This window comes from Nematostella vectensis, chromosome 4 (genome assembly GCF_932526225.1).
Source record: "Nematostella vectensis chromosome 4, jaNemVect1.1, whole genome shotgun sequence".
In the NCBI taxonomy this organism is placed as follows: domain Eukaryota; kingdom Metazoa; phylum Cnidaria; class Anthozoa; order Actiniaria; family Edwardsiidae; genus Nematostella; species Nematostella vectensis.
Window position 1 is genome coordinate 18,178,432 of NC_064037.1, and position 26,044 is coordinate 18,204,475.

At 43.5% G+C, this 26,044-nt stretch overlaps 2 protein-coding genes and 2 pseudogenes across 2 annotated transcripts; 1 reads left to right on the forward strand and 3 right to left on the reverse strand.

Moving 5' to 3' along the window:
• Positions 1-203: 203 nt before the first annotated feature.
• Positions 204-1,182, reverse strand: LOC116608834. The gene is made up of 2 exons (XM_032369871.1): positions 1,038-1,182; positions 204-889 (listed from the first exon to the last, which is right to left on the reverse strand). Exons 1-2 carry the CDS (start codon positions 1,180-1,182, stop codon positions 204-206), a joined length of 831 nt encoding a protein of 276 aa, XP_032225762.1.
• Positions 1,183-5,022: 3,840 nt separating this feature from the next.
• LOC125561904 lies at positions 5,023-7,996 on the reverse strand (annotated as a pseudogene).
• A 5,503-nt stretch (positions 7,997-13,499) lies between these two features.
• Positions 13,500-15,122, reverse strand: LOC125561905 (annotated as a pseudogene).
• Positions 15,123-16,802: 1,680 nt separating this feature from the next.
• LOC116608835 lies at positions 16,803-20,633 on the forward strand. The gene is made up of 2 exons (XM_032369872.1): positions 16,803-16,944; positions 19,225-20,633. Exons 1-2 carry the CDS (start codon positions 16,803-16,805, stop codon positions 20,631-20,633), a joined length of 1,551 nt encoding a protein of 516 aa, XP_032225763.1.
• The last annotated feature ends 5,411 nt before the right edge of the window (positions 20,634-26,044 follow it).

Consider the following 26,044-nt stretch of genomic DNA (forward strand, 5'->3'; position numbering starts at 1 on the left):
ATTACCTCGACAGTCTCGGGGCCTTCGTGGTCTTCCTTTGATCGGCCCCTTGTGTCTTTAGTCTTTATCGTCTTCGCTCTCCACTTTCTAGCGATCGTCAAGCATCTCCCCAGGACCAGTTTGAGAAGCCTCTGACTACTTGCAACACGTAAGCTAGTTCCTGGGTGACTGTTGAGAGAACTGTTGTTGTTTTTACTTCCGTGTCATCTTCCTGTAACGTGGGGGGCTCTTCGTCGAAGTCTCTCCACTCCTCGCGTATCTCCCATAGAAACTCCGGTCCTCGTAACCAGCGAGATGTTTTTGGCTGGGTTGTTGTTGGTGTCTACGTACTTCCATTGTTTGGGGTTAGTGTGATCCCTGATTTGTTGGACGCGGTTTGCAACGTAAGTGTGGAATCGACGCCCTTCATTGTAGATATATCCTTGGACAACCTTGCTGTCAGTCCAGAAGACTTCTTCAACTCCATCATATCTCAGCTCGCTACCCAGCATGCGTCTAACCTTCACTGATGTTAGAGCGGCTCTCAGCTCCAATCTTGGTATTGTGACAGATTTCAGGGGGGCTACGCATGCCTTCCCCATGACGAGGGAACAGTTAACCTTATCATCTTTGTCGATGAGGCGTAGGTAGCTGCAATGACCATATCCTTCGCTACTTGCGTCTGAGAAGTGGTGCAATTCAGCTTTCTTTATTTCTCCCATTGTATTTGACTTGAAGCACCTTGGAATCTGTATTTTCTCTAGAAGTGGTAGTTCACTCACCCACCACTGATTTTGCATCCGCCACTGATTTTGCATCACCTCGGGTATTGGATCGTCCCAACCTAAGGCTGCCTTGCAAAGCACCTGCAGAATTTTCTTGCCACGGAGCAGGAAGGGTGCGGCGAACCCTAGGGGATCGTAAGGGGTTTACTGTCTCACTGAAGACAGTATTCCCCTTCTCGTCATTGGTCTATCTTTCAGCGGAAATTCATTGGAAAGCATCGCTTTCGATGTGCCACTCAACTCCTAGGACACGTTCGGGTGGTAGAGCCTCACTGTCGAGGTCGAGGTTCTGAATGTTCTTCGAGCGGTCCTCATTCTTGATCGCCTCGATTACTTTTCTTTCGTTCATTTCTAGTTGTCGGATCTGGATTTCGGTGTTCTTATCGTGCATGAGCTGGAACGGTGGACTATAGTTCATGCTGGGGTGCACGAAGGTGGGTGGCGTTTCTTGAGGAGCGCGCGTAGATGGTGTTTCCTGAGTACGGGTGTGTATATAGGGAGAGGCGAGAGGAGGATCATCGTTACTTCAGGTGTGGAAGTGTATGATGCTTCGATTTTAGGTGAAAAGGGCTCGCTGTTCGCCTTTAAGCGGTGATCTATAGGGTGATACGCGGTTTTCTGCTTCTCGATGTACTCGCTTGGTTCGCTTACTGTTGGCGTATTAATATCGAGGTGTATGGGAACGGACACCCTGTTTATTCTCGTCGGAGCGTCTCGGTCGTGAGGGATTTTCTTGACCGCGTAGTTTTCGGTGTCGGCCTTGGCGTTGGATGGATTGTTTTTTAGCTCTTGGGGCTGGGCGGTCAGCGGTGTCATTCCGAGTGAGGGATTCCCCTTGGGACGGGGCGATAGCGTTTTGTGTTTCGTGGATTACCTCCTCCTCCTGTAGAATACTTTGAATCTCCTTTTGCGCCGTAAGCTCTTCTTCTAGTTTCTCAACTTCGCCCTTTCTTTCTAATTCTCGCTGTTCTCTTTCGAGCGTTTCCCTCTGTCGTTTGATATCTTGTTGTTTTTGAAGACCGATAAACTTATGCTTCAATTTGGCGGCACGCTTTTAAGAAGACATGGTTGAGCTTGTGTGGCGCGATGTTGCGGATTCTTTGGAGCGCGCCGACCTCTGAGATAATAACTCGGCGCGCTCGAACTCCAGATCTTTTATGTTTGCCTTTAGATCGCCGATGCATTCGAGCGCGCGGTCTTTTGCTGCGGTAAATTCTGTATGGAAAGTTTGTTCTCTCTCGGTGAGGTCTAATCTCATTACAATGTCAATAACACCATCATGGAGTGAATCAAATTTCAAAGCTGAGTTTGATCAAGTCTTCACGATGTTTTAAGGATTCGTTTGCACTCGCTACTCCTGCCTCTACGTCCTTAAGCGCCCTATTTCTCTTCTTAGTAGCAATTTCTAGATCATATTCCAAGCCCTTTTCCGTTCGTGGTCTTTGTCTTAATTCCTTGCGTGTTTCGCATATTTCTGGAGAGACGCCCCTTCCTGGCTCGTTTGAACCTTCTACATCATTTCCCAAATCAATAAGATTTCCAGAGTCATTTTCGTCCTTTTCACTCATTTTCGAAGAGTCTTCGTTTCTAGGTTTTCAATCTCATGTCTTTTCTCTATCACGGGTCACAGATATACAGTCGAATTTCAATTGGTTTCGTAAACAACCCTCGTTGTTGACTGTGATTGTATCGCGTGTAAAGTCATTCACAAAGTTCCGCTCGTTGCTTACGCACTATAAAAACCGGTCGAGTTCACGACGTCACGGCAGGTTTCATTGGTTTATAATATGTGGTCAACTGGAATCAATACGATTACAATATGGTCTTAGCAAAGCGTCTAGTTTACAGGAATATTTGGTTGAGCATGATCACTAACTTGATAACATTCATTGGTGCTTTACAATCGTATAATAGTCTGCTAGATCAGATCTTACGAATATATCAAGAATAGATGTTGAGCTAAATCACTACCAACGTTGGCGGGTATCATCTCCGAAATCACTTATTCACGTTCACAAGGATTCACAAGCGGTATCGCGTCCAGATTTACTTAGATTCACTTTAGCGTCTATTTGCCGTGTAATTTGAGAGACTAAAATAATGTAATCATATAACGAAACAACGTCACTTCCGCTCCAGCGGTAACAATTATGCTAAGGCAAAGTTATCCTATAATAATGCGAATATCAATTTTTCATCGTGTTTTCTTTCTCCCAAAATACAAATTTTTTGGTTAAACAATAAACCGAATATTCTTAAAGCTATTTATATGCGTTTATAAAACGTTCATGATATAAGCCAAAAAATGTTATGTTTGGAAACTAAATTTACTTCTAAACTACGGAAAACGAATATGATGAAATTTAAAACTGATGAAAGAAACTTAAATCTCCTAAAGATTTTCCTAAGGTTTTAAGTTTTCGATAAAGGCAAAGAAAGTTACTTAAAGTCAATACTACATTTAAAGTAATTTACGTTAACAATCAATATCTACTCAAACTTGCTTCTGACTATAAGAGCCCCACTAAAATGTAACTTAAATTCTTTATTTTGTCTAGATTAAATCTCTTGATAACTTCAAGTTATCAATAAAGAGCATGAAAGTTGTTTAAAGTTACTAATGTCTTTAAGACAACTTTAATTTGGCCTTATTATTAAGTTATTAGTACATTTAAGAATCCTTAAACACTTAAATCTTTTTACTACTGACTTTAAGTGTGGCCTTTAAATGCAACTTGTAGACAGTAGTATTTATTAAGCAGTCTCTTTTTATTGTCTGAGTGTGGATCAAATAGAGGTGTTGTTACTGTATATCTAAGAATTATCTATAATGTTTGTCTCTACTCTACTTTTTCAACTCTTAATTTGTTACAGGGTATATATCCCTATGTCTGCTTTCATGGCAAGCCCTTGCCCTTCAGGTACTTCAATCTTCTCTTCAGCTTCTCGTGTTATGGTTTGTCTCTCCTCTTGGCCCATCCTTCTCAGCCTTTTTTTGCCTCAAGGATTACCCCCTCCCCCCTCTGGATATTCCATGGGGGATGGGGGCATTGACAATTTCTGCTGAAACTGCACAATATGTTTTTACCCTGCCACCTGTGAACAAGAGACATGGCAGATATTGGGATACACTCAGGTGCATATCCGCTTCTCGACCAGTGAAAGCGGTGTGTCTTTGCCCGCACTAAGGATTTTCGCGCACAGTTCTTGTCGCAGGCTGCGGCCAGGGTATCCAGACGATGTGGTTGCTTACATGATCTGCATAAAACTTGGCATGAGGCTAGGGTGTTGGCTAGAACTCGCGGAATTTTATGCAGCACGCCGGGAGAAATGTTGGCTTTGCAAACGAGGCATCAAGATTTGCTGTGTGTTTGGTCTAGCCATTCGCAGATGCAAAGCACACAGAAGTAATTCTCGCATGGAGTTGTAATAGGCTGCGTTAAAATATCTTCACATTTGGGACAGAAAACAAAGTCTGGAGGATTCACAAAGTGTTCAGTTTCTGGCATTTCGGTAATCAGCCTTGTGGGAATAATTTCCTTTGGTATTATTGACTGAATAGTCGTGACTGTTTTGCTCTGCAAACTTTTGGCGTTTTGGGATTTACCCTTTGGCCTTAAATTGATTGATAAATTGATAAATTTTAGATTTGACAAATTCATGGTTGGTTTTCCAAAACCAATTGCTACTGCTCCTTCATCTGTATTTTCCGCAAATCCTGCAGCTTTTGGTCAGAAAAGATGTTAACTGCAATAACGTAAGTAATTGCAACATAAGGCGCGCGAAAACACGAGAAAACCCACGAAAAGAAATTACTTGGATCTCATTAAAAAAAATGGTACAGCAAATATTTTGATGAATCTGACACAAGGAAAGTAACCAAAATGTCTTACCTCTATTCAAAATAAGTTGCGATGTGGGAAACTTTTTACGTCCTTTGAGCCAGTTTTAGCTGTACGAAGTACGATGTTCCTTCGCTCCTTCACTTTTTTTGGAATATGACCATTCTGTTTGGCAATTTTTAAAATGTGGATGCTAGTAACACATTCTGATATATTTTTGGGTATATTTTCGTTATGGGCGGTGTTCTCTAGCCATCCTTTGTATTGTTTATTACTTTTGAAATCGCCGCCATTTTGGTTGCTATAGACTCAGATTATACTAGCATCCGGTTTTAGTCGCGGGAGCCTGGAACCTGATGTCCACTGCGAAACAGCAGTTTTCATTCATTCATTTCATTTCAGTCAACATTCTTCACTGTACGTTTTGTCGGGACCTAACGCTCCTCGTTAGATCAAGAATAGTTAGATCGAACATCGTTAGATTAAGATTCCACTGCACTACTAAATACAATAAAAAGGATTTTACCTGATTGTCTTTCTGTTTGGAAGTGCTTTTTTTGCTCTTCTTAGTGATCTTTGAATCGCGAAAAAGTAACGTTTTGCTGTACCTTTCTATTTCCGTCAATACCCCAGTTCTCCTCCACGCTTCGGCACCAACGCCACGACTTTTAACAAAGCTCTCTATGTCTTTTTCGATATTATCAGCTTCTATTTACTTTGCGACCTCTCTTGCTGCCTTTTTTCGCAGACTTTTCACCTTTTTCGAAATTAGTTCTTTTGCTTCATCTCCTAAGGCATCTTGCGCATGGTCCCACTTCTCTGGATCTATATCGCTTTCATGAGATTCAGAAACCACATCCTGTTCTTGTTCTTCCAATCTTCTGTTTGCAAGGTATACTTGTCTACTCTCTTCTATCACGTGTTTATTGGCTTTGTCACACACTGTCACCTCCTCGCGCAGGCCTGCGAGGCGATGGGGCTCATAAACCACGACGACAACCGATTATAAACACAACGATTTATTCCGATGCTTGAATAACACACTTATTAACTTCCGGAACCTGGCAGCTCCTTCTACAATGTAGCTTTCTAGCGGTTTTCTACAATAAAATTACAGCTATAAGTGCGAATAACAAACGACATAAGAATCGAGAAAATGAAAAACTCACCAAGCTGTCGGCCATTACAAACTCTGACTTTCTGACTTGTACAAACTTGTTTAGTCATGTGACACCGATATAATTACCACAGGTATACCGCGCGTCGGTAGCCACACACACACAAAAAAAATACTACGGTTTACAATAGGAAATAAACAAGATAAAGAAAATAAGAAACAATGTGACGGGAGAAGAAAACAGGGCGTAAGCCCCAATTGAAATTCTTTCCCAACAAATTACAAACAACATGAATTCTAAAACGAAAATAAAAATTGAATTACATAAATTTAAGATCTATGAAATTATGGAGGTTGTTGGTAAAAGGCAAGTTTCTCTAAATAGTGAGTTGTCAGCTGATACCTGAAAGACGAAAGCGTAGTGCAAGATTTCATAAGTGAAGGAAGATTATTCCAAAGTTTGACAGTTCTAGGGAAATACGAATTCCTGTAATAATTTTGGTTGTGAGTGGAAAAAAGGCGGTAATTGTTAGGATGGTAATTTCGAGTATTGTATCCGGACGTGGCTGGAGAGAGAAGGCTAGCTAAACTAATGCTCACGTCACCATTTTTTATTTTAAATAACAGAACTAGATCGGTTATGTCTCTTCGATATTCTAATGGGAGGAGCTTAAGAGTTTTCAGCCTTTCTGTGTATGAAACATCGGCGGGATAGTTCAAAATAAACTTGGATGCTCGACGCTGGACGTTCTCAATCAGAGCTTTGTGCTTGCCTGTCGAAGGCGACCAAATGCAAGAAGCATACTCCAGGTGGGGCCTAACAAGGGTGCAGTACAGCAGCTGTCTTGTAGTTGGGTCGAGGATGTCAGAACAGACCCGCTTCACTAGTCCAAGCACCCTGTTTGCTTTTGCGCACATAGGTTCGATGTGAGGACCCCAAGACAGATCGTTAGTAATTGTAACGCCGAGGTCAGTCACCTGCGCTACTGGATCCAGGGTGCGACCGCATAGTTGGTAAGGGTACGGAGGACGCTTGGTAGAACGCTTCTTTGACATGTGCACCACTTTGCACTTAGATGCACTAAACTCCATGCCGTGCTCTAGACTCCAGCTGTACAGGGAGTCAAGGTCAGCCTGCAACGAGGTTGAAGAACTTGCAGTGTCTATAGAGCGGTAGAGCTTAGAATCATCAGCATAAAGAGCGATGTTTGAGCCTTGCTGCACGTAGTTAGGCATATCGTTGGCATATACTAGGAACAACAGGGGCCCAAGGATAGATCCTTGTGGGACCCCTGAGGTCACTGGCAGTGGCAGTGTTCCTAATTTCCTTGTAAATCCAGGTATGGCAACTGGGATGCAAACTCGAGAAGGAGCAGATCAAACGCTTCTAGGACACCCTAGGAATTAATTCACTTTTCAATGCCTCAACAAACGGTATCCAGTTCAATCGACATGCTCTCAGCATATTTAGTAGCTGATTTGTGTTCATATAAGTTTCTCCAGTAGTTAAACACTGCCGTTTACTTAACGGCAATTCGTAGCTGTCTCCGAATCCAGAATGGCGTTCCTGTTGATTGTTTTAATTGTTTGTTAATCGAAGCTGACAATCTTGCAATTGATTTCCAATCATGTTACATGGTTGCTGATTACTAGCATTACTTGTCTGATTGGTCTCTAAACGTTCCGGATATGTGCTTGAATTGGAATTTATAAGTATCCCTTGCGCTTCATTGCAGGTTTTATTGTCTGACTCACCACTAGATTCGTCACTTGAGTCAGAAACTTCTATCCCAAGAGAAAGAAGAACAGCTTTCTCTTTGACATTTGCTAGTCTGTACACTGACTCTCTTATTTCTGTTTGCTTCCTTAAAGCCAACTCCACTTTCTTTTTCCGTTTTATACTATCTTCAAATCCAAACTAATGTCGCAGCCCTCTTCTTGATAAACTACTAGTTTCACTAATCGCATAGCTCAAACGTTCCCTTTCTGCATCCGATGTGCATGATTTCATCAGCTTAGAGACAGTGTCTTTGCTAAGAGTTCTTTTAGTTTGCTTTCTTTCATTAACCTTCTTTAGAATAGTAGCCATAAGAGTATAGTTACTCTCTTTATCAATGAGAAAGTTTGCAGATTCCTTGTTAACTTCTGCAGATATGCAAGGCAGAGGCATACTTTCGTTTGGCATGGGCTATTGTGTAGTTCTTGGACGACGAAGCATTAATCACTGGAGTGTCACCTGGTTTGCATTTCTGACAAGGCTGAGCATGGTCCATACTACAAATGTACGCAGATTTTAGCTTCCAATATCCATATCTCTGCACATTGTCTGCAATGTGTATTCTCTGTGGGCAAACTTTCCAGCCAATGCTGTGATTAGTTTCACAGATATATTTCCTAACATTAACATATTGTGAGAGGGTCAAGCCCTCAAAACGTAAAATGGTCAGTTTGCCATCAATGATATTAGTTGATAAGCTACCACTTCTTTCCTGTAACTGATATATTTCAATGAAACGCCCTCCCTCAACAATGTTTACGGGGGGCTCTTTCAAAAATCCTGCTCTGTGCATTCTTCTGTGGGGAAGTTACCTCGCCCTTGTCTAGATTTTGGAACCCTATCACTTGTACATGTGGATGTGGCTGTAATGTGTATTTGTAAATCTTTTCCACATTCAGTAACTGTAAACCGACTTCTGGAACTGCGCAATGGTCATAAACTTCTCTTGCAAACTTCTCAAGCTTCGCTTTCATTACTGTGGTTTTGAACTGGTGGTGAAAACACGATGTTTTACCCCATTTCTCGGATGCAAGAGAACCAACTTTCTTGCGCCTGGAAAACAATGTATTTAATTCACAACGTAAATTTGTTATCGTGATTGTGATCGTGTAAATTACCCTCAAAAGTTGACAAACATTAAAGCCCCATCCACACAAGCAGTTTTTAGTTGGTAACTATAATTGACTGTGTAGGTATAGGCCAGCAATTTTTTGTGGCAACTGTTAGTTGTTCAAAAGCTCGCAGGTTTAATCATTCTCATGGAAAATTGCTTGTGAAGATGCTTGTTTCTGAGGCTGCTTAAATATAATTTACAAAGATGGATGGTTATTTATGGATATTTATTTTTAATCTCCAGCCGCTTATTGAGGAGAGGTATGCAAAATATCTAAAGAAAAATGGAGTGAATTGATATTTCAGACGGTTAAATGCAAAATAACACTGACTCAGTTTCGCCCAAACTAAGTTACTAATTGTTAGTGAACAAACTTTTGAAAAAAAACCCTTCCTTCGTCACTATTAAACTTACTTAATTTGACAAATATAGTCGTTGAAGCTCTGGAGCGTATGATGACAACTTGGCCATTGTTGGTCTAACGACGTTTCTTGGCAAAACGTTGCCTGTCTTCACGACAACCGTGCCGATCTCCAGAAACACACTAGAATTTCAACCCTTTGTCGTAGCTTTATCCAAGTTTTGTATAAATCGGAGAGTCTACAGACTTTTTTAGTAGGTCTTGGATCGTTTCTTTGTTTGGAATACCTTCGCCTGTCGAGAAGAAATGGATGTTAAAACGGCACAGCATACATTTAGAATAACAAACTAGAAGCGGCAAACTGACAACGGCAGGGTGTCGATCACCCAAGTAGCTGTTGAGACACTGAAAGAAAGTCCTCGAAAAACCGAGAGTAGGGTCTCATAATGCACAGTATCGAATGCTTTCGAGAAATCAGCTAGGATCATTAGTCTAACCTCGCCTTTCTTCGTTGCTGTTATCAGGTCATCACGCATGCCTATGAGTGTCGTCATGGTTGAGGTTACCTTTCGGAAACTAGATATGGTATCGCCAAGAACAGCGCCCATTTCGCAGAAGGATGACATTTGAGTAGCGACTAGTTTCTCGAATACTTTGGACAGTGCTGGAAGTATCGAGATAGGTCTGAGATTCCATGATAGGTCTATGATTCCATGATTACCGTCACGAATATATCGAATCCATGCTGGTGTCATGCTGGTGTCTGTCTACAGCAGACCACTGGATTGGTCTGCTGTAGACAGTGGTGTAGCTTCATCTGCTACACCAGCTTCACTAGCTTCACCTGCTACACCAGCTTCACCTGTAACACTAGCTTCACCAGCTTCACCTGCTACACTAGCTTCACCAGCTTCACATGCTACACTAGCTTCTCCAGCTTCACCTGCTCCACCAGCTTCACCTGCTCCACCAGCTTCACCTACTACACTAGCTTCATCAGCTTCACCTGCTATACCAACTCCACCAGCTTCATCTGCTACACCAGCTCCACGAGCTTCACCTGCTGCACGAGCTTCACCTGCTACACATGCTTAACCTGCTATACTAGCTTCACTTGCTACACCAGCTTCACCTGGTACACTAGCTTTACCTGTCACACCTGCTACAACAGCTTCACCTGCTACACTAGCTACACAACTGTCTACAGCACACAAGCCATATTAGTGGATATTCGTGACGGTAATCATGGAATCATGATTTCTCTGTCAAACCAATAGGTTAAATGAACAAAATGCTTTTGGTTGTCCTGTTAACTTCCAACAAGTTGGCAACTAATTAGTATATAATTTCTAGATGCTAAATATGTCTTCACTGCATGTGTGACTTATTCCTGCGTGACAATATAACGCGAAATATGTGGTTTTGTTTTGTTTTTATTTTCTTTAAGTTGTAATCACAGGTCTTACCCCAAGCGATAATAGCATACGATAGATATGGGTAAATCAAGTTTTAGTACAGTTGTTTGAGTTTAAGAAAAGTGTTTCTTGAGACTTTTCTTGAGAGGTTATTTTTTATGTGTTTCTTGAGATTTGTGCCAGTCAAGTCTGGGTGTCATCGTTATTAGGCAATTTAACATCAAATTCGTGATTTGTTTTCTTTTGGAGTTAAAGTTAATTGACAATTAGTTTATGTCGCACCATTCCTTTACCTTGATTAGTTCTTTATTAATCGATAAAAATCTGACCACCCCCGAAAGAACAAAAAGAGACTTTTTATGTCTTAGCAGTATTTCCACGGGACAATTATAGAGGGTCCTAAAGGGGTTAAACGGGAGCCGGGATTCGCCTGCCTACCGGGAACGTGACATGCTTCAACGGGAACGGGTTTCATTTAAATCTCTTTTTCTTTATGTTATAAAACTTTGTTAATCGCATCAAACCTTGCTGCTCAGTGAACTTAACTATCTAAGACTCCTCCTAACCCTACAGGATTTAGTCCCCCAAAATTACTCCAATGTTGCGAGCTTCTTTGGAGGTGTTGATACATTCATTGCCAAACCAAAGACATTCAGAAGTTTATTGTGGGCGAAACTTTGAATGCAGAAGTAGTAGTTCATCTTTGTTTAATTTAGGTTTGTTCACCCCCATCCACATTTCAATATCCAAAATACATGCTTGTATACGCTGCTTAATATCTGACAGCTCAGAGTCATCACCTGAGCTAAAAGAAGTATAAATCTGAGAGTCATCAGCATAGAAATGAAAGTCAAGCCAATGGCTGCGTATTATGTCCCCCACAAGAGGAGTGCACAAAAGATATATGATTTGCCCAAGCACTGATCTCTGAGGAATCCCACAAGGAAGTTCACGAGGACCAGAAGAAACCTCTTGGATGTGAACAAACTGGGAACGGTCACTAATATAAGAATTAAACCAGGAGAGTCCAGATCCAGAAAATCCAAAACGAGAAGCCAACCTTTGAAGTAATATTTTATGGTCTACCGTATCAAAGGCAACGGACATATCTAGCAAAAGAAGAAAAACACATCGGTTGGAATCAATATTTCTCAAAACACCATTTTGGACTCGCACAAGTGCAGTTTTGGGCAGACTTACATGTGGGATACTGCTTTTCCGGCTTGAGATGCAGCGATCTAAATTGCCAAAGAGCACTTTGCTATCCGACGCATTGTCATCTATGATGTTGGCGTAATATACCATTTTGGTTTACTTACAAGATGTTTTACAAGTTCACACTGCTTTTGATACAGTTGTCAATTTCCAATTGAGATTTCCGCCAACGCCTCTCAAGTCTCCTGCGCACACATTTTTCTGCTGAAATGTCAACAGTATACCAAGGCGTGTCTTGATTGGTGCATAAGCATTAACAATACGAGAGAGCTCCGAGACATACTGCTCACAAAGACCATGAACAGGCTCCTTAGGTGATTTTACCAGTTTAGAAGTTAGTATATCACTGCGGTGACATGTAAACGGTATAGAATGAAGACGCGGATAGAGGATTCTGGCAAACGAATAAATAGCCCATCTTACCGCTTATCCCAGACGTGTCCAAGTATCTTGCTGTGGTTTGGCTTAGTGTCCAACTCTTGCAAATCTGACTCCCACTTGTTTGTGGGTAACTTAGCTGACTTTAATATTCTAGTCGCCTTTTCTCTGAACTCTTTTAGTTCGACTACGTCATTTCCGGTCTGCATCAATTTATCGACCTATTTGTTCTCCCGGAGTGCATTGATTGTGTTAGATAGCTCGGTGGGTTGGCGGTCAAGATGATGGTGAATGGTGGCTCCCAACATGAATGCTACATAAGGGTACACGGGAAACCGGAAGTGCTGCTCTTTGTGTTGAAGAGGAACTTGAATGCGTCCCAATCTTCTTCCTTAATCGCAATCTGTAAGAATGCTTTCTCCATGTCACCGAGGATCATCGGTGGGGCCATGTGCGCTCGTATCATGATGTCCCACATTAGTGGTTGAAGAGGTGGACCGGTGTGCATGCATTCATTGACACTATAAGCTAGTGGGTGTGGCTTGCAGCTGACGTCGAATACCATTCGTACTTTTGTCGTTTTGGCGTTAGCTCTGACCACTGGCTTGTGTGGCATGTCGAAAATGTGGTCACCACGCGATTTGTCTGTCACGCGATTATTCCCTCGTATAGCTGGTCGCGGACAATCTTCTCATAGGCTTCCCGTAGTTCCACGTCATTTCTTAGCTTCCTTTCAACATTTCGTAATCGCTTCCTACTAGGCTCTTCATTAGTGTTCTCCAGCTTAGCTCCAGGCACCCACGGCTCGCTTACTTCGTACCTTCCGTCGGCTGTTCTTGAAATGTTTCCGCGGAAGTCGCTGTACACGTCTGATTGGTCAGTTTCGCTCTTATCTTCGATGCCGAGCACATCTAGCGAGTATAGCCTCTCATAGCCGTTTCTTTCGCGCATAAACGTACTCCTTCCCTCCGTGGACGACCCAACCAAACGTCGTTCCCTCTACCTCTGGATCGTCTGGCTGAACCTTGATTATCTGCTCGGTTCGTATTTTACACAGTAAAATGCATCTGATAAAATCACGCGGATCGGGTACTCTTCACTTGCGGTTCGGTAAAAACGATTTGTCTCTCATGTGGGCATGTTTGGCCTTTAGCTCTGCTATGGTCGGCCTCTTGATGGTGGTAAAATCGGCCATTTGACTTTCAGTGACTTCTAGGTTTTCACGGCCTTTTCCGTCGACGGAATTAATTTCAATCTCAAATACGGGCATCGATTGTTTTTCAACATCATTTACTGTCACTATGTGGCGTGACTCGTGTCGTACAGATCTAAGATTTAGCTTTCTGATCACCTCCCTCGAAACAAAATTTCTCACAGACTCCGTGTCAAGGTACGCCCAAAATGTCCGCCCTTTTACTACCACTTGAATAATCGGTGGCAATTTTTGAAGCTACTTAACATTGCGCTGTGTTGTTTATCATTGCACAGGCTTGTGTGGTGTCTAGCCTTACACTTATAACAGCCCCTCCCATTACATTTGTTCTCTTTATGTCCAGTTCGGCCGCAATTGAACATAGGCGATTCTCTGAGAAAAACTTGCGGCGTTTCTCGAGTGTATCATAGACCAGACAGGGCGTCCCCCCAATGAGCTTCTTGACACCCAAATATACACCGTCCCTTAGGGGTTTGGGGCGATACGCCCTTTTGATTAAAATAATGGCGCTCCTTCCTCTTATCTCTCGGTTCCTTTTCACATTCTTCAGCTGGTTTGTTCCTTTTTAGCCACTTCTGTAGGGCTTTGATGACATCTCCCATTTCCCATGACTCTCATTCTCTGTCGGTTCGTACCAAGTCTGCTCGGATTTTTTGCAACTTATTGAGGGTGGACAGGGCGAGACCCTAAAGCACATTCCCTTCCCCTAGGGTTTCCAATGCGTCATGACTTTTGCTTAGTGTTTCATAAAATTCGCGTACCTTCGCATGTCCCCCACTTTTAAGTATTGGTAAGTTTAATATTTGGTCGTCGTGTGCGGCCACAACGGTTTTTGTTTGCCCGTATTCCTGCCTCAGACGCTCACATGCTATTTTGTAGCCCACTTCTCCTGGTTTCAGATTTGAAAGTTGATCGCGCACACTAGGCTCAACTAGCTCTAACAAATAGCCAAACTTCTCCTCAGCTGAGATCTTTTTATTGTCAAATTGGGAAATAAACATTTTTTCAAACCTTAGACAATCTTCGGCAGTGCCTTACTCTAGTAATTTAGAACGACTTGCGGCGCTTTCTATTTCTAGCTTCTGTTCTGCAACTCTAATTTCCGCTTGGAGCCTCTCCTCCCTTAGCTCTTTCTCTCGCTGCTGGACTTCTCTACGTTATCTCTCTTCCTGCTCGAATTTAAACTTATAATTCTCGGCGTCAGCTATCTGGATTTCTCTCTTGTTTTTCTTCTCTAGGCGCCTTACCATCCTGTCTCTGTTGTCTAATAGCATGGAATATCTATCCTTCGTATCTTTCTTCCATTGCCTTATAGCTAGCGCAGTAGATTTCCCAAGATCTAATTTTAGTTCTTGTAATTCAAGAATCAAGCTGTTTAATCGTGCATTAATTTGGCTTGTACGCTGGGGGGGGGGCTCAGTCATTTTCATCTCTTCAAAATCACATGAGTTGATCAATTCATCAGTGTCTTCCAAATAGAATGTCAATTTCTCGATTTCTTTATCGATCTTAGTGTTAAATTCCAGTTCTGGGTCTGTATCGACACTTTCTGTCGGTTCCGGATCACCCATGTTTGAGTGGTCCCGAAGGAATGTTGTTTGTCTCTTGGTTCGTATCCTGGTTTTTTACTTAATCCTGGTTAAGGCACCACTAATGTACGGAACTTGCCGATACACTAAAATCTCGGGTTTTTATTGATATTTATTCTTCTATAATCAAGTGGTAAAAGTGTTCACTTATCAGCGGCGTAGCCAGGATTTTTAACAGGAGTTGGCCCAAAAGGCCTTTTCAAGGCATTGTCTCTTGTCTTTTAGATAATGTCTCATACATTTACTGTATTTTTGGCTGCTGGAAGGGGGGCCCTGGGCCCCAATATTTAAAACAATATTAGTGATCTCTTAGAATGGTTCAGTTGTTATTGTATAGGATTGATCCATTAGCGTGGGACCCGTAAGGGATAGCAGTATCGAAAGCATCTTTGAACACACCCTAAGGGATAGCAGTTGAGGGAATTTTATACCCTAAATAATAGGACGATCACCCCATCTAGCCCCTAATGGAGTTAATAAAAATAGACCATTCTAACTTGTTTTAAAAATTTCTGACTGCTTTTGTTAATTTAATTAGTCTGGTTCAGTATTTTATAACAAGTTTTCATTTGTAAAACTATTACCTAGTTGTCCTACTTTACCCTTAGCTGAATTAATGCAATATGAAATGCCTTGGTGGATTTACGTAAAAGTTTGGAAGACAGTATTTAACACATTGACCCCTCAACCGGCCTGTACCGGCTTTGGGAAGTACCCACAACCCAAAAAATTCATAAATACAAACTAAACACAACAAGATGAAGATACTCAAGCATCAGTCTAAGGGATAAATGGTCTTGAAGATATGTATCCAACCAAGGTTTTGGCAACTACTCTTAAGACAAATAATAGCACAGGTTCTTCGACAAATTTCAAATCGAACAAGGAAAGAAAAGCAGAATCAACCCTCTCAATAAAACGCTCAAAATACCACACAAGGGAGAGAGATCAGCAAACACAGCTAAAGACACAAATAGATAACTTTATTCTGATCCTCCAGGTTCATTTCCATGGCCTCAAAACACAATGTCCACTCCTTGAAGGCTTGTAAAACCACGAAGATGCCTTTACGGGTTGCAAAGCATTCTGGGAGATCCAGGGAAAAATTCGCGAGGGGAGGGCCAGTCAACACCCCTCCCAAAGTCAGATGGTTTTTTAGAAGTTTTTTCACCCCGAAGCCAAACAAATCAATTCCAGGTCATACAGACCCAGAATAGCAGTGTAAACAATTTTGGAATAAGTTTGGTTCCAGAGAAGACAGCATTTAGGAGAGCTGTGGTGATTCATTAGAAAATTATTTTCTCATCCAGGCAAAGCTAAACAAGAAAAAATAATCATGAATCCACCTTTGCTTGCAAATATCCATAAGCAAAGCACTCAATTATGCCCCAATAGACTTCATGATGTCCTGAGACACTCTCCTAATATGCTCTTAGCTGTATTTTTGATGAAAAATACAAGCAACCAAGCAACCTTATCCGAAAGAAAATTATTTTCTTACAACCTGCTAAATGACAACACACACAGCATTTATATAGAAAGTTGTATCGCATATGTACAACCTGGATCTCACAAAGAAAGATAAGGTAAAACAAAGTTAAACACAAACCTCGAAAAGCAGCGCTCTGTTCTGGGCTTTCCTAATCCTTTTTTCATCAGCAGATTCTTCCGCCAGTTCGTCGCTTTCATATAGCCAACCAGCCTCGCTCTTATCGACGAGTTCGATTAACTTCTGACGTCTTTCAATCAGCTTAAACTAGGTCAGAAACGAAAACTTTATTTTGCTAAAACATAAGTCTAGAGGTTAAGTAGCAGGCCTGAATAAAAAAGGCGCTTCGTTTTTGTTGGTTTTTGGATTTTTTTTAAATTTCCGTCGAAAGAAAATGTCTCGCAGACTGGGACCGAATTTGGACTGTTGGGAGGCCTGTGGTGACTTCACAACCATGGTACGGCGCGAAATTTTAGTGTTGAATCATATAGGAGATCCGAAATCAAAGCCCCAGAACTCAGTCGAATAATGGCGTCGTTGATCGAAAGTATCAGGCCAAGTGGCTTAGAGCTCACAGACCCCAGTGACAAGAGTTCAACAGAAGAAGACAACAAGGAGTTTGGGATGCGAGTTTCCGCAATATCACTATCAGACGCATGGCGAACCGATCGTTGAAGGATCATCTGGTGAAAAGGAGACACAGCCAAAGCTTTATATAATACTATAAACACTGTGAATATACACAAATGTGAGTTCAGTCTTCTATGGTGAACTCCAAGCCGTAAGGAAGTTGATTCTGAACTTGTAAAAGGCGAAAGCATTAAAAAAAACCTTGACATTACAGAACTACGATTTACGAATGGAATTGGAAGTGTTGTTTTCAACGCTGAATGGGATACTGAAAGACTATGACTCAACTTTAGAGGTACTTGTCGATGAAGTAGCATAGGTTGATAAATATGGACTCGCATGAATCTAGCATGGAGAAGTGGGATTGAGGTAATAAAAATGTTTTTTTATTTAACGGTAGATAGCTTTCGTTCGTTTTGTTCGCCGTAGAGATTGTCAAAAATTCGAATTTGCCTGTTCTGTTCTCTGTATTTCCTATTTTATTTCGAATCAAATCAGATAAAATAGGCAAATCCTGTTTCACGTGAGTATTAATAGATTAATGACACATTAAATTATTTGTAATCGATTTTACGGCAAACTTTCATTCAACCAACACGCTCGATTGCTATTGACTTTTCCCGCTTGAAATCTTCTCAAATTTCATTCTTCGATTTTGGTCATGTTCTCGATATTATTATTACAAAAGTAATAAAATGACTTCTACAACTCTTTAGATTCCGGTTCCAGCCATTGGATATTTGATCCTTTCTTGTTAATCTTATTGGATTTTGTTGTTAACTATTCATTGCCTCGATCGGAGTAAGTCGAAGTCAGAGGAAAATAAACTATAAACTAGTGAAATCCTAACAGATAGAAATACGAGGTGGCGTTATCGGTGTGAGTGCTGTGGACAAATACAATGTTGTCATGTGTATTGCATTTTCTTTTGAGGCCAAATGCGTTGCCGTTGTGTGAAATACTTGCTTATTCATTTTTGCGTTTTGTATTTTTGAACAAAAGAAACGTATCAATGAAAAAGAAATGACCACTAAAGCCAGGCTGATTCTGTTTTATTACATTCTTTAACTTATATTTAAATAAAAACTATAGTAACAAAAACAACTTCAAAACTTGCTGTGACTCGCACAGTCTGTCACAGCGTAATTGTCGTAAATATGCATTGTATACTTAGTACATGCGGTCCCTTGCGAGCTTTTTCCGTTATGTTCTCTTTTCTTTCCCGATGCAGTGTAGGAAGAGGTTCCCTTTTTAAACTACTTTTGAATTTCGGGACCATAGCATCAGGGAGATTCAGGTTTGATCGCTTGAATCATTCATCGGCGAAATGGCTCGAACAAAGAGCGGTGGCGCTTCCGATGGAGAACTCCTTTCGCTTAGTCCCGAATTAGTTCCTAATTTCCTGGTCTTTTGGAGATGCATGTATTGACACGTGTTGTATAGTGGTTGTTGGAGCAGCCCATGGCTGTGCAAGTACTGCCCGGTTTTTTTTACGAGTTTGCCGTCATTTTAAAACGAAGTTGCTATCGTTTTAAAACAACTTTGAGAAGCTGTACCAAGGTTGTGACGTCATAAGCCCGGCTTCGACCGAGCAAAACGCGAGACAGTTTGCAATGGCAAAACAACAACTTCGCGCGTGTTTTGTAAAAAAATGAAAAACCTTGGACGGTGTGACAATATCGGCTGTACGTGACCCAGCACGACAGCTAGCCCTCGTAGGTCAGGTCGTACACACAGGGCTCCGGCATGGCACAACGACTACCAGATGCAATAACTGTTTGAAGTTATATGTATATAGCAACATAGCGTTAGAATAGGAAATTTATGTGTTTTGTTATTAGTGGAAAGATGTGACAATGTCGGCTGTACGTGACCCTTGGTCACGGAACCCGATTTATTGACAGCTTGAACTCTCATGTGATTACAAGATCAGATCGCATAGCCAAAAGCATTGAGACCAGAATCAAAGGCAATAAATCACGGAAATACAGAATATCAAAACTGCGTTCATTCATCATATTGTTACATGGTGGCAGCCAGTAGCTGAGCGAACCCTACACGAACAGCAGAACGAATATATTTCCCTTGTGAAGTCAAAACTCGGTGACAGATGGCCACGGGTTTCACATTGGATCCGCCGGTCCCACTAGCAATACATGACGCTACGATAGCAGAGAAATGGAAACGGTTTAAGCTGGCTTGGGACAACTACTCCCTTGCGACAGGGCTCAACTCCAAACCAGAAGATGTGCAAGTAGCGACTTTCCTCACAATCATCAGAGAGGAAGCTAGAGACGTATTTTCAACCTTTTCTTGACAGGACGGGTAATAGCAAAGTTTGCGGAGTACTGTGAGCCGCGGAAAAACGTACCGTTCGAACGCTACCGCTTTAACAAGCTAGTACAAGAAGCGGGCGAGACTAATGATCAATATCGTACGGCTCTGAGAAAACTTGCCGAGGGATGTCAGTTTGCAAACATTACACCGGATGAGATATTGCGTGACAGATTTTTGTTTGGCGTGCGCGATAATAAGGTGCGCGAGCGTTTGTTAAGAGAAACAAACCTCACCCTCAAGAAAACAGACGAAATATGCAGAGCATCAGAAAGCTCGACGGCACAGATGAAAGGAGTTGGTCAAGCCGATACCATTAGCGCTGTGGTTTTTAATAAGAAAAGCCAACGCCATCAAGTCTGCCAGCAGGACCGCGTGCGGCAACTGTGGCCGAACACACGAGAGTGGCGACTGCCCGGCCCGTGGGAAAACGTGCAATGTGTGTGGAAAAGTTATAAGCAAACGTATGTGATAAGCAACGTGTCAGCCGTCACCCTTGACGACTCCCAACTTGTCACGCTACGGCTTGAATCAGGAAACAGCTTGCATTTCCAAGCGGACACAGGTGCTCAGTGCAATGTGGTCCCGCTGAGCCTGTACAAGAAAGCGACGAATGACATTGTACTAAGAAATGTAAAATCTACCAAGTCCACTATTTCCGCCAATGGAGGATCCAAACTTGCTTTAATAGGCCAAGTGATTATACCGGTGTGGAGAGACACCAAGAAGTTTAAGTTGGACTGCAAGTTGGTCGACAAAAATGATAGTCGTCCCATTCTAGGAAGAAAGGCCTGTTTAGGATTGAACATTATACAGTACATGGATAATGGCGCCATCAACAAACCGATCATCGGCAACTCCACGGTTTATGCTGTACATTCCTCGGCAATCGTGACTATCGACAATATCGTTCAACAATTCCCAAATGTATTTGCAGATGAGGTCGGACTACTGGACGGCGAGTACCACATAAAGCTTGACGGTACAGTGAGTCCTGTTCAGCATGCACCACGACGGGTCCCAGTAGCTCTGAGGGATCAACTGAAGGCCGAACTCGACAAAATTGTGGAGCAGGAAATAATTGCACCGGTAACTGCACCCACACTTTGGGTGAGTACACTGGTGGTGGTTCCCAAGAAGAACGGCAAGCTTCGGTTGTGTCTTGACCCGAAAGATCTCAACAAGGCTACCATGAGGGAGCACTACCCACTACCCACTATTAAAGATGTTGCGACACGACTCCATGGAGCGAAGGTGTTCACAAAGCTAGACGTCCGGAGCGGTTTCTGGCACATCAATCTCGATAACTTAACATCTTATCTAACCAACGTTCAACACTCCATTCGGGCGTTTCCGTTGGAGGCGAATGCCTTTTGGAATACGCTCAGCTCCTGAGGTGTTCCAGAGAAGAATGCAGAGGTCATAGAAAGAATGCCACAAGTGGAAGTTATCGCAGACGACTTTGTTGTGGTCGGAAAAGGGGGGACGCTCGAGGAGGCCAACAGAGACCACGACAAGCACCTGATGGCTTTCCTCCACCTGTGTGAAGAGAAGGGGCTGAAGCTCAACACAGACAAGCTGAAGCTCAGACAAACAGAGGTATCCTTTATCGGCCACGTAGCGACGGGAGATGGTCTTAAGGTTGACCCGGCTAAAGTAAAAGCAATTCAAGAAATGCCGGCACCAACCGACAAGGCAGGGGTACAACGCCTGTAAGGGTTTGCCCAATACCTAAGCAAGTTCCTCCCTAACCTGTCTGACACCACCAGACACCTCCGGGAGCTAACACAGCAAGAGGTCGCGTGGAGCTGGGACGAGCCGCAACAAAAGTCCTTAGATGCCCTCAAAGACGCAGTTACAAACACACCAATACTATGCTACTTCAACGTGAAATAGTGTGTCACACTACAGTGTGACGCATCCCAGTTTGGGCTTGGTGCCGCTCTTCTACAGAATTGCCAACCGGTTGCTTACGCCTCTCGGGCACTCACCCCAGCGGAGACTCAGTATGCCCAAATAGAGAAGGAGCTATTGGCAATAGTATTTGCATTCGAGCGTTTCAATACGTACATTTACGAGCTGGATGGGCTCATGGTAGAAAGCGATCACAAGCCGGTGGAGGCAATCTTCGTGAAGCCCCTACACTCTGCCCCCCAGCGACTGCAAAGAATGCTGCTTAGGCTTCAAAGATACAGCCTCACCATAAGGTACAAGAAGGGCAAGGAGATGTTCCTCGCGGACACTCTCAGCCGTGCACCCTTACCTGAGGTGAATACATGTGATTTCGTGCACGTCGCCGAAGGGGAGGTGGGCGGGTCGAAACTTTTGCATGACTTACCGAGCTTCGATGATACGTTAAAAGCCTCGAGACTTTTAGATAAATTTCTTAAATAGGCCCATACTCGCCAAATATCTACATACCATACCCCGGAATGTCTCTAGGGAGTTTGGTGTAAACTCACTCACGCACGGTTGTGTTTCGCGACATATCCTCTAATGAAAATAGTGAATCATTTTCACTCAAGAATATGCCGCTTACTGACTCCGCGTGAGTTAAGTTATGGGAATCGAATTTGGCTCCGGCATTAACCCTGTCCTCTTACCCCATGCGTAACGAGACTAAACTATCACAATAAATGACACCGGGAATATTCGACGGCTTTATTATCTTCCTCCCAAAACTCAGAAAAAACGGCATACATTCAGCTAAGGAAAAGCGAGAGATAAATTACCCAACCTGTTGTTTGTGGTAAAATCGGCTGCCAAAGAAAGAGCCGGAGTCTCCCCTGTAGCGTTTGGGACAGAACTTTCAGCTAGTGCATCTGCCACCCGCTCGGCGTTCATAACCTTCCCCGTCTGCGAATAATAATCCGCTGTAGAAGTAGACTTCCAGCCGACGTGTCTTGCCACATCTTCCGTAGACACCCCAAGAAGTGAGAGAGTGATGGAGCACCCGCTTCTAAAACCGTGCATCGTCTCCCCTTCTAGGATGTCCGCTTTACCCAGGTGTAGTTTAAGCCTGTTCGCGATAGTAGAACCTACAAAGGGGTTGTCTGAAACCTTGGTTGCACCATCGGTTGCCCTAAATATGTAACCTTCCCTCAGGTTAATTTTCATTATATCACATAGCTTGATATATAGACGAAGGTTCGCTACCGGGCAGGCTACGGGGTCTAGGCATATTTCTTAATCGGAAAAACGTTAGTATCCCCTCCGCCCCGTAACGTCTTACCGTATGTATGCCGGAACCAGATGGTTTCCCCATCTTTGGAAGCAAGCGCTTCCTTGGTTAAAACCCTCCCTAGGCCCGAAGCTCGATCGCCGGCAAAGAAATCCAAACAGAAAAACGCCAAATCCCTAGCGTGAATATGTCGTTGGATAGAGGTGGCTTTTTCGACAAAAACCAAGTTCCGAAGGAAGCGGCAAAGCTTGGCTAGCTTATCAAAGAAAATTGGCGTGGCCTGCTTCGGACTTACGTGAGCCATCGCCTGCTCTTCTCGGATAGATGTAAGATAACCCTTTGCTGACCGGTGTGACGAGGGATTGCCAATGTTTAGCATTTCATTCCACTCGCCTTTCCTCCCCGCTTCCGCAAAAATTGCCCGCAACTTGCCAATAATACTGTCGACCGTCCCTGCAGCTAGCCTAGACGGACACCTACACCGTGCCGAACCCGCGGAACCATACTTTGTACATGTTGGCTTATGAATCTTCGTGCGTCCCCCTTCATCCTTCCAGACCAGAAACCGATTAATATCTCGGGGGGACGCCGACATAAGGTTTTTAGGTGGCGTCAAAGAGTCTAAAAACCTTTTCAGCTCCTTAAGTAAGCTTGACGTTCGCTTCTGATATGGCTTATTATTCCTAGAGGATGTAAGGGATTCTAACCGCCGGTCCAAAAAAGGAAGGTCGATATTTATCTTCTTTTGGGTGTCGGCCTTATCTTTCTCCCGGCGCTGAAATCCACATCTCTGGCAAAACGAGAATGTGTGATCATTTGCATACCCACACTCCGGACATCCTACCGCGGGAACCCATGCCCTTACCACTTCGGGAAGGTCCTAAACAGAAAATAAAAGGCGGGAAAAGAAGGGGTGAATTAATTAAAATAAACAACATAATTCGTTTCAAGCTACTGAAAGTATTTAATGCAAAAGTATTGCCCCCTGTAGCTACATAACATAACCCAGATTGTCCATATACATCAGTCTAATACAGCTCGTCGTACCAACAAAGTCACTTCTCTTGAGCGATAACCCTGAAAACCCAAAGGTCCCATTGAAGGGCGCGCGGCTGCCACGGAGCCGCTCCTGATTTAGCCACGGAGCCGCTCCTGATTTAGCGGGGAACAGTAGCGAAGATAACGAGCCCCGACTGCCCAGCTTGAAAGACGCCGCCGCTCTCCGCTTTAAAACAGACCACCAATACTTCCTCGGGGTAATGTCCGGCACCACAATAGAGAACGGACAAGCTCGCTTAGAGAGATGCCCAAGCAACGGGCCCATGAGAATGAAGGGTGGGAAGACATACGCGTTTTCCTCGGGCAACAGAGAATGCGCAAAAACGTTCGTGCTCTCCGCTTGAACGCAGGGGAGCTGGGAGAAAAACCGCAACGGGCGGCCGGCGTGATCGTGCATCACGTTAGACGGTAACGCCATCAGGTCAATAGAGTGCGGGCCGAATGCGATATCAATGCTTCTCCATGTCTGCGCACTTAAAGTGCAGTCGAGATCGGATAATACGCGCGATGGGGAATCGGCAGGGTTGTTGCGAGAAGGAACAAAGTACAGGACCAGTGCCAGGTTCTTGGCGAACGTAAACGCGAATAAGCGCTTTATAATACTCGATATTTCCGCCGACTTCGAGACTTGCCTCTGCCACGCGCCTAGTAGCACCTTGTTATCCGTATAGACGACTCTAACATTTGTGTAGTGACAAAGCAGATTTTCCAGCGTGAACAACAAAGCCAGAGCTTCCTTCTCGGCAATAGGTTGCTGCCACTCGGCCTCGTTCCAGTACCCCCTTGTCTGGATATCAGCCTGCGATGGCTAGGACAAACACCCGCCCCACCATGTATTAGACGCATCAGAATACAAAACGACGCCCAGGTAAAATCCGGTTTCCAGGGTAGACAACCTTCCCATGTGTCAAGAAAACGCCAATAAGAAATCTCCTGCCTGAGCGGATATTTTGAAAGCCGCGGAACGATGAGCGCTTACCATTGCTAGAAATACTATGTTCGTATATAGCTTTGCCGCTGGCACGAGCAAAGAAAAAGACGTCGTTTTTCCTGCGAACTTCTGTAGGTTCTTGAGAGACACTGACTTCTTGCTTAGGATCTCTTCCCTTAGGGTCGCGAATTTGTCCTTTTTATCTTGTGGTAGGATAAACGCTTGCCGTTGCGAGTCACATGTAGCCCAAGGAGCGCACCTTTGTCTGGGGTTCTAATACACTCTTCTTTAAGCCGATGAAGTAGCCCAGGTCTAAAAGCACAGAGCAAGTGATGAACGCCGCCATCTCTGCCAGCTCCAGGTTGGAGAAATAAAGTGGCGCATGCACCACCGGGAGTCGCAATTGCCCTATATGTCGGTCGTCGATATACTGTGAGCACGGTACTCCCAGGGTGTGGTGCGTTGCGGCCATACCCACTGTGTTGTATACAAACGCGCTGGCCTTTCAACCAAAGGGGATCGTAGCGTAAGTGAAATACCCCCCCTTGCCACTCAAGGCCAAAATACGTGGAGCTGCCTGGGGTGAGACGAATGTGATCGTACCCATTCTTATCGTCACATGTAGACTGGTAGTGTTCGGGTTCCACGTATTTAGGCAAATCCGTGAGGTAATCAAGGGTGAAGGGAGAGTCTTTTATCCACAAATTTAGAAATCTTTCGTCATGGCACATGCGCGGCTTGGACGCTTCGATGGTAATGGGCAGCACCAAGTGAGGCGGATCGACCTTTCCCACCTGCCCAATGACGTTCAACGAACGATTTCTGACCCTCTCCTTTATGGTAGAGGTAATAAAAGCCTCAAAACCAGCACAGGAATTGGAATTGGGGAATATCATACGTGGTGGGAGCACACTATTACACTTGTTCCCTTGGAAAACTCCCTTATATGGGGTGAAATAATAAAAAATGTTGACCCCCTGTTCTATAATCGGCAAAACAAACTCTCTGAGTGTATTTCTCGCCAATGGGCCAAACAAGAGCGCAAATTTCTCGCAACGAAATTGTCAGGCCTTCGGAACATGAGCATTTCCGGGGATTCGTATGCCAAACCTTGCGCTACCATTCCAACCGACAACAGTGGTCCGACCCAGGTAGGGGGGTTCCCATCCTTTCCACACCACTGGGCTGGCTCCAGCACAGAATGCCTTCGGAGATTACAACAAAACTCCGTGAAACTCTACGAAAGAAAGTAAGGAACAAAATATATGAGCGAACTGTGTGCTAATTCCAAAACCCTGTGTGAAGAGTACAGAGGGAGGGACCCCACTAACTAAGCCGAACCAAAAAGTTGTCCGAAGACGAACTATCGGGCGTTATTTAGTTTACCCGTCTGGTTGGCAAAAAATTTGTGTATGACCAAAAATTATAAAAACCCTAATATAAAGTGGCCTAAACTTGACCATAAAACCAAAAGAGGTGTAGGGACTAAACCTGCTACGCCAAAATAGACACGCCCCCGGCTTATTACTAATAACCCCTGGACGCACATGCATTAACACACGCAGAGGCAACACAAATATTGTAATCAGCGTATTTATTATATGACCATAGATCTAACATCTAGGCACAGCTAGC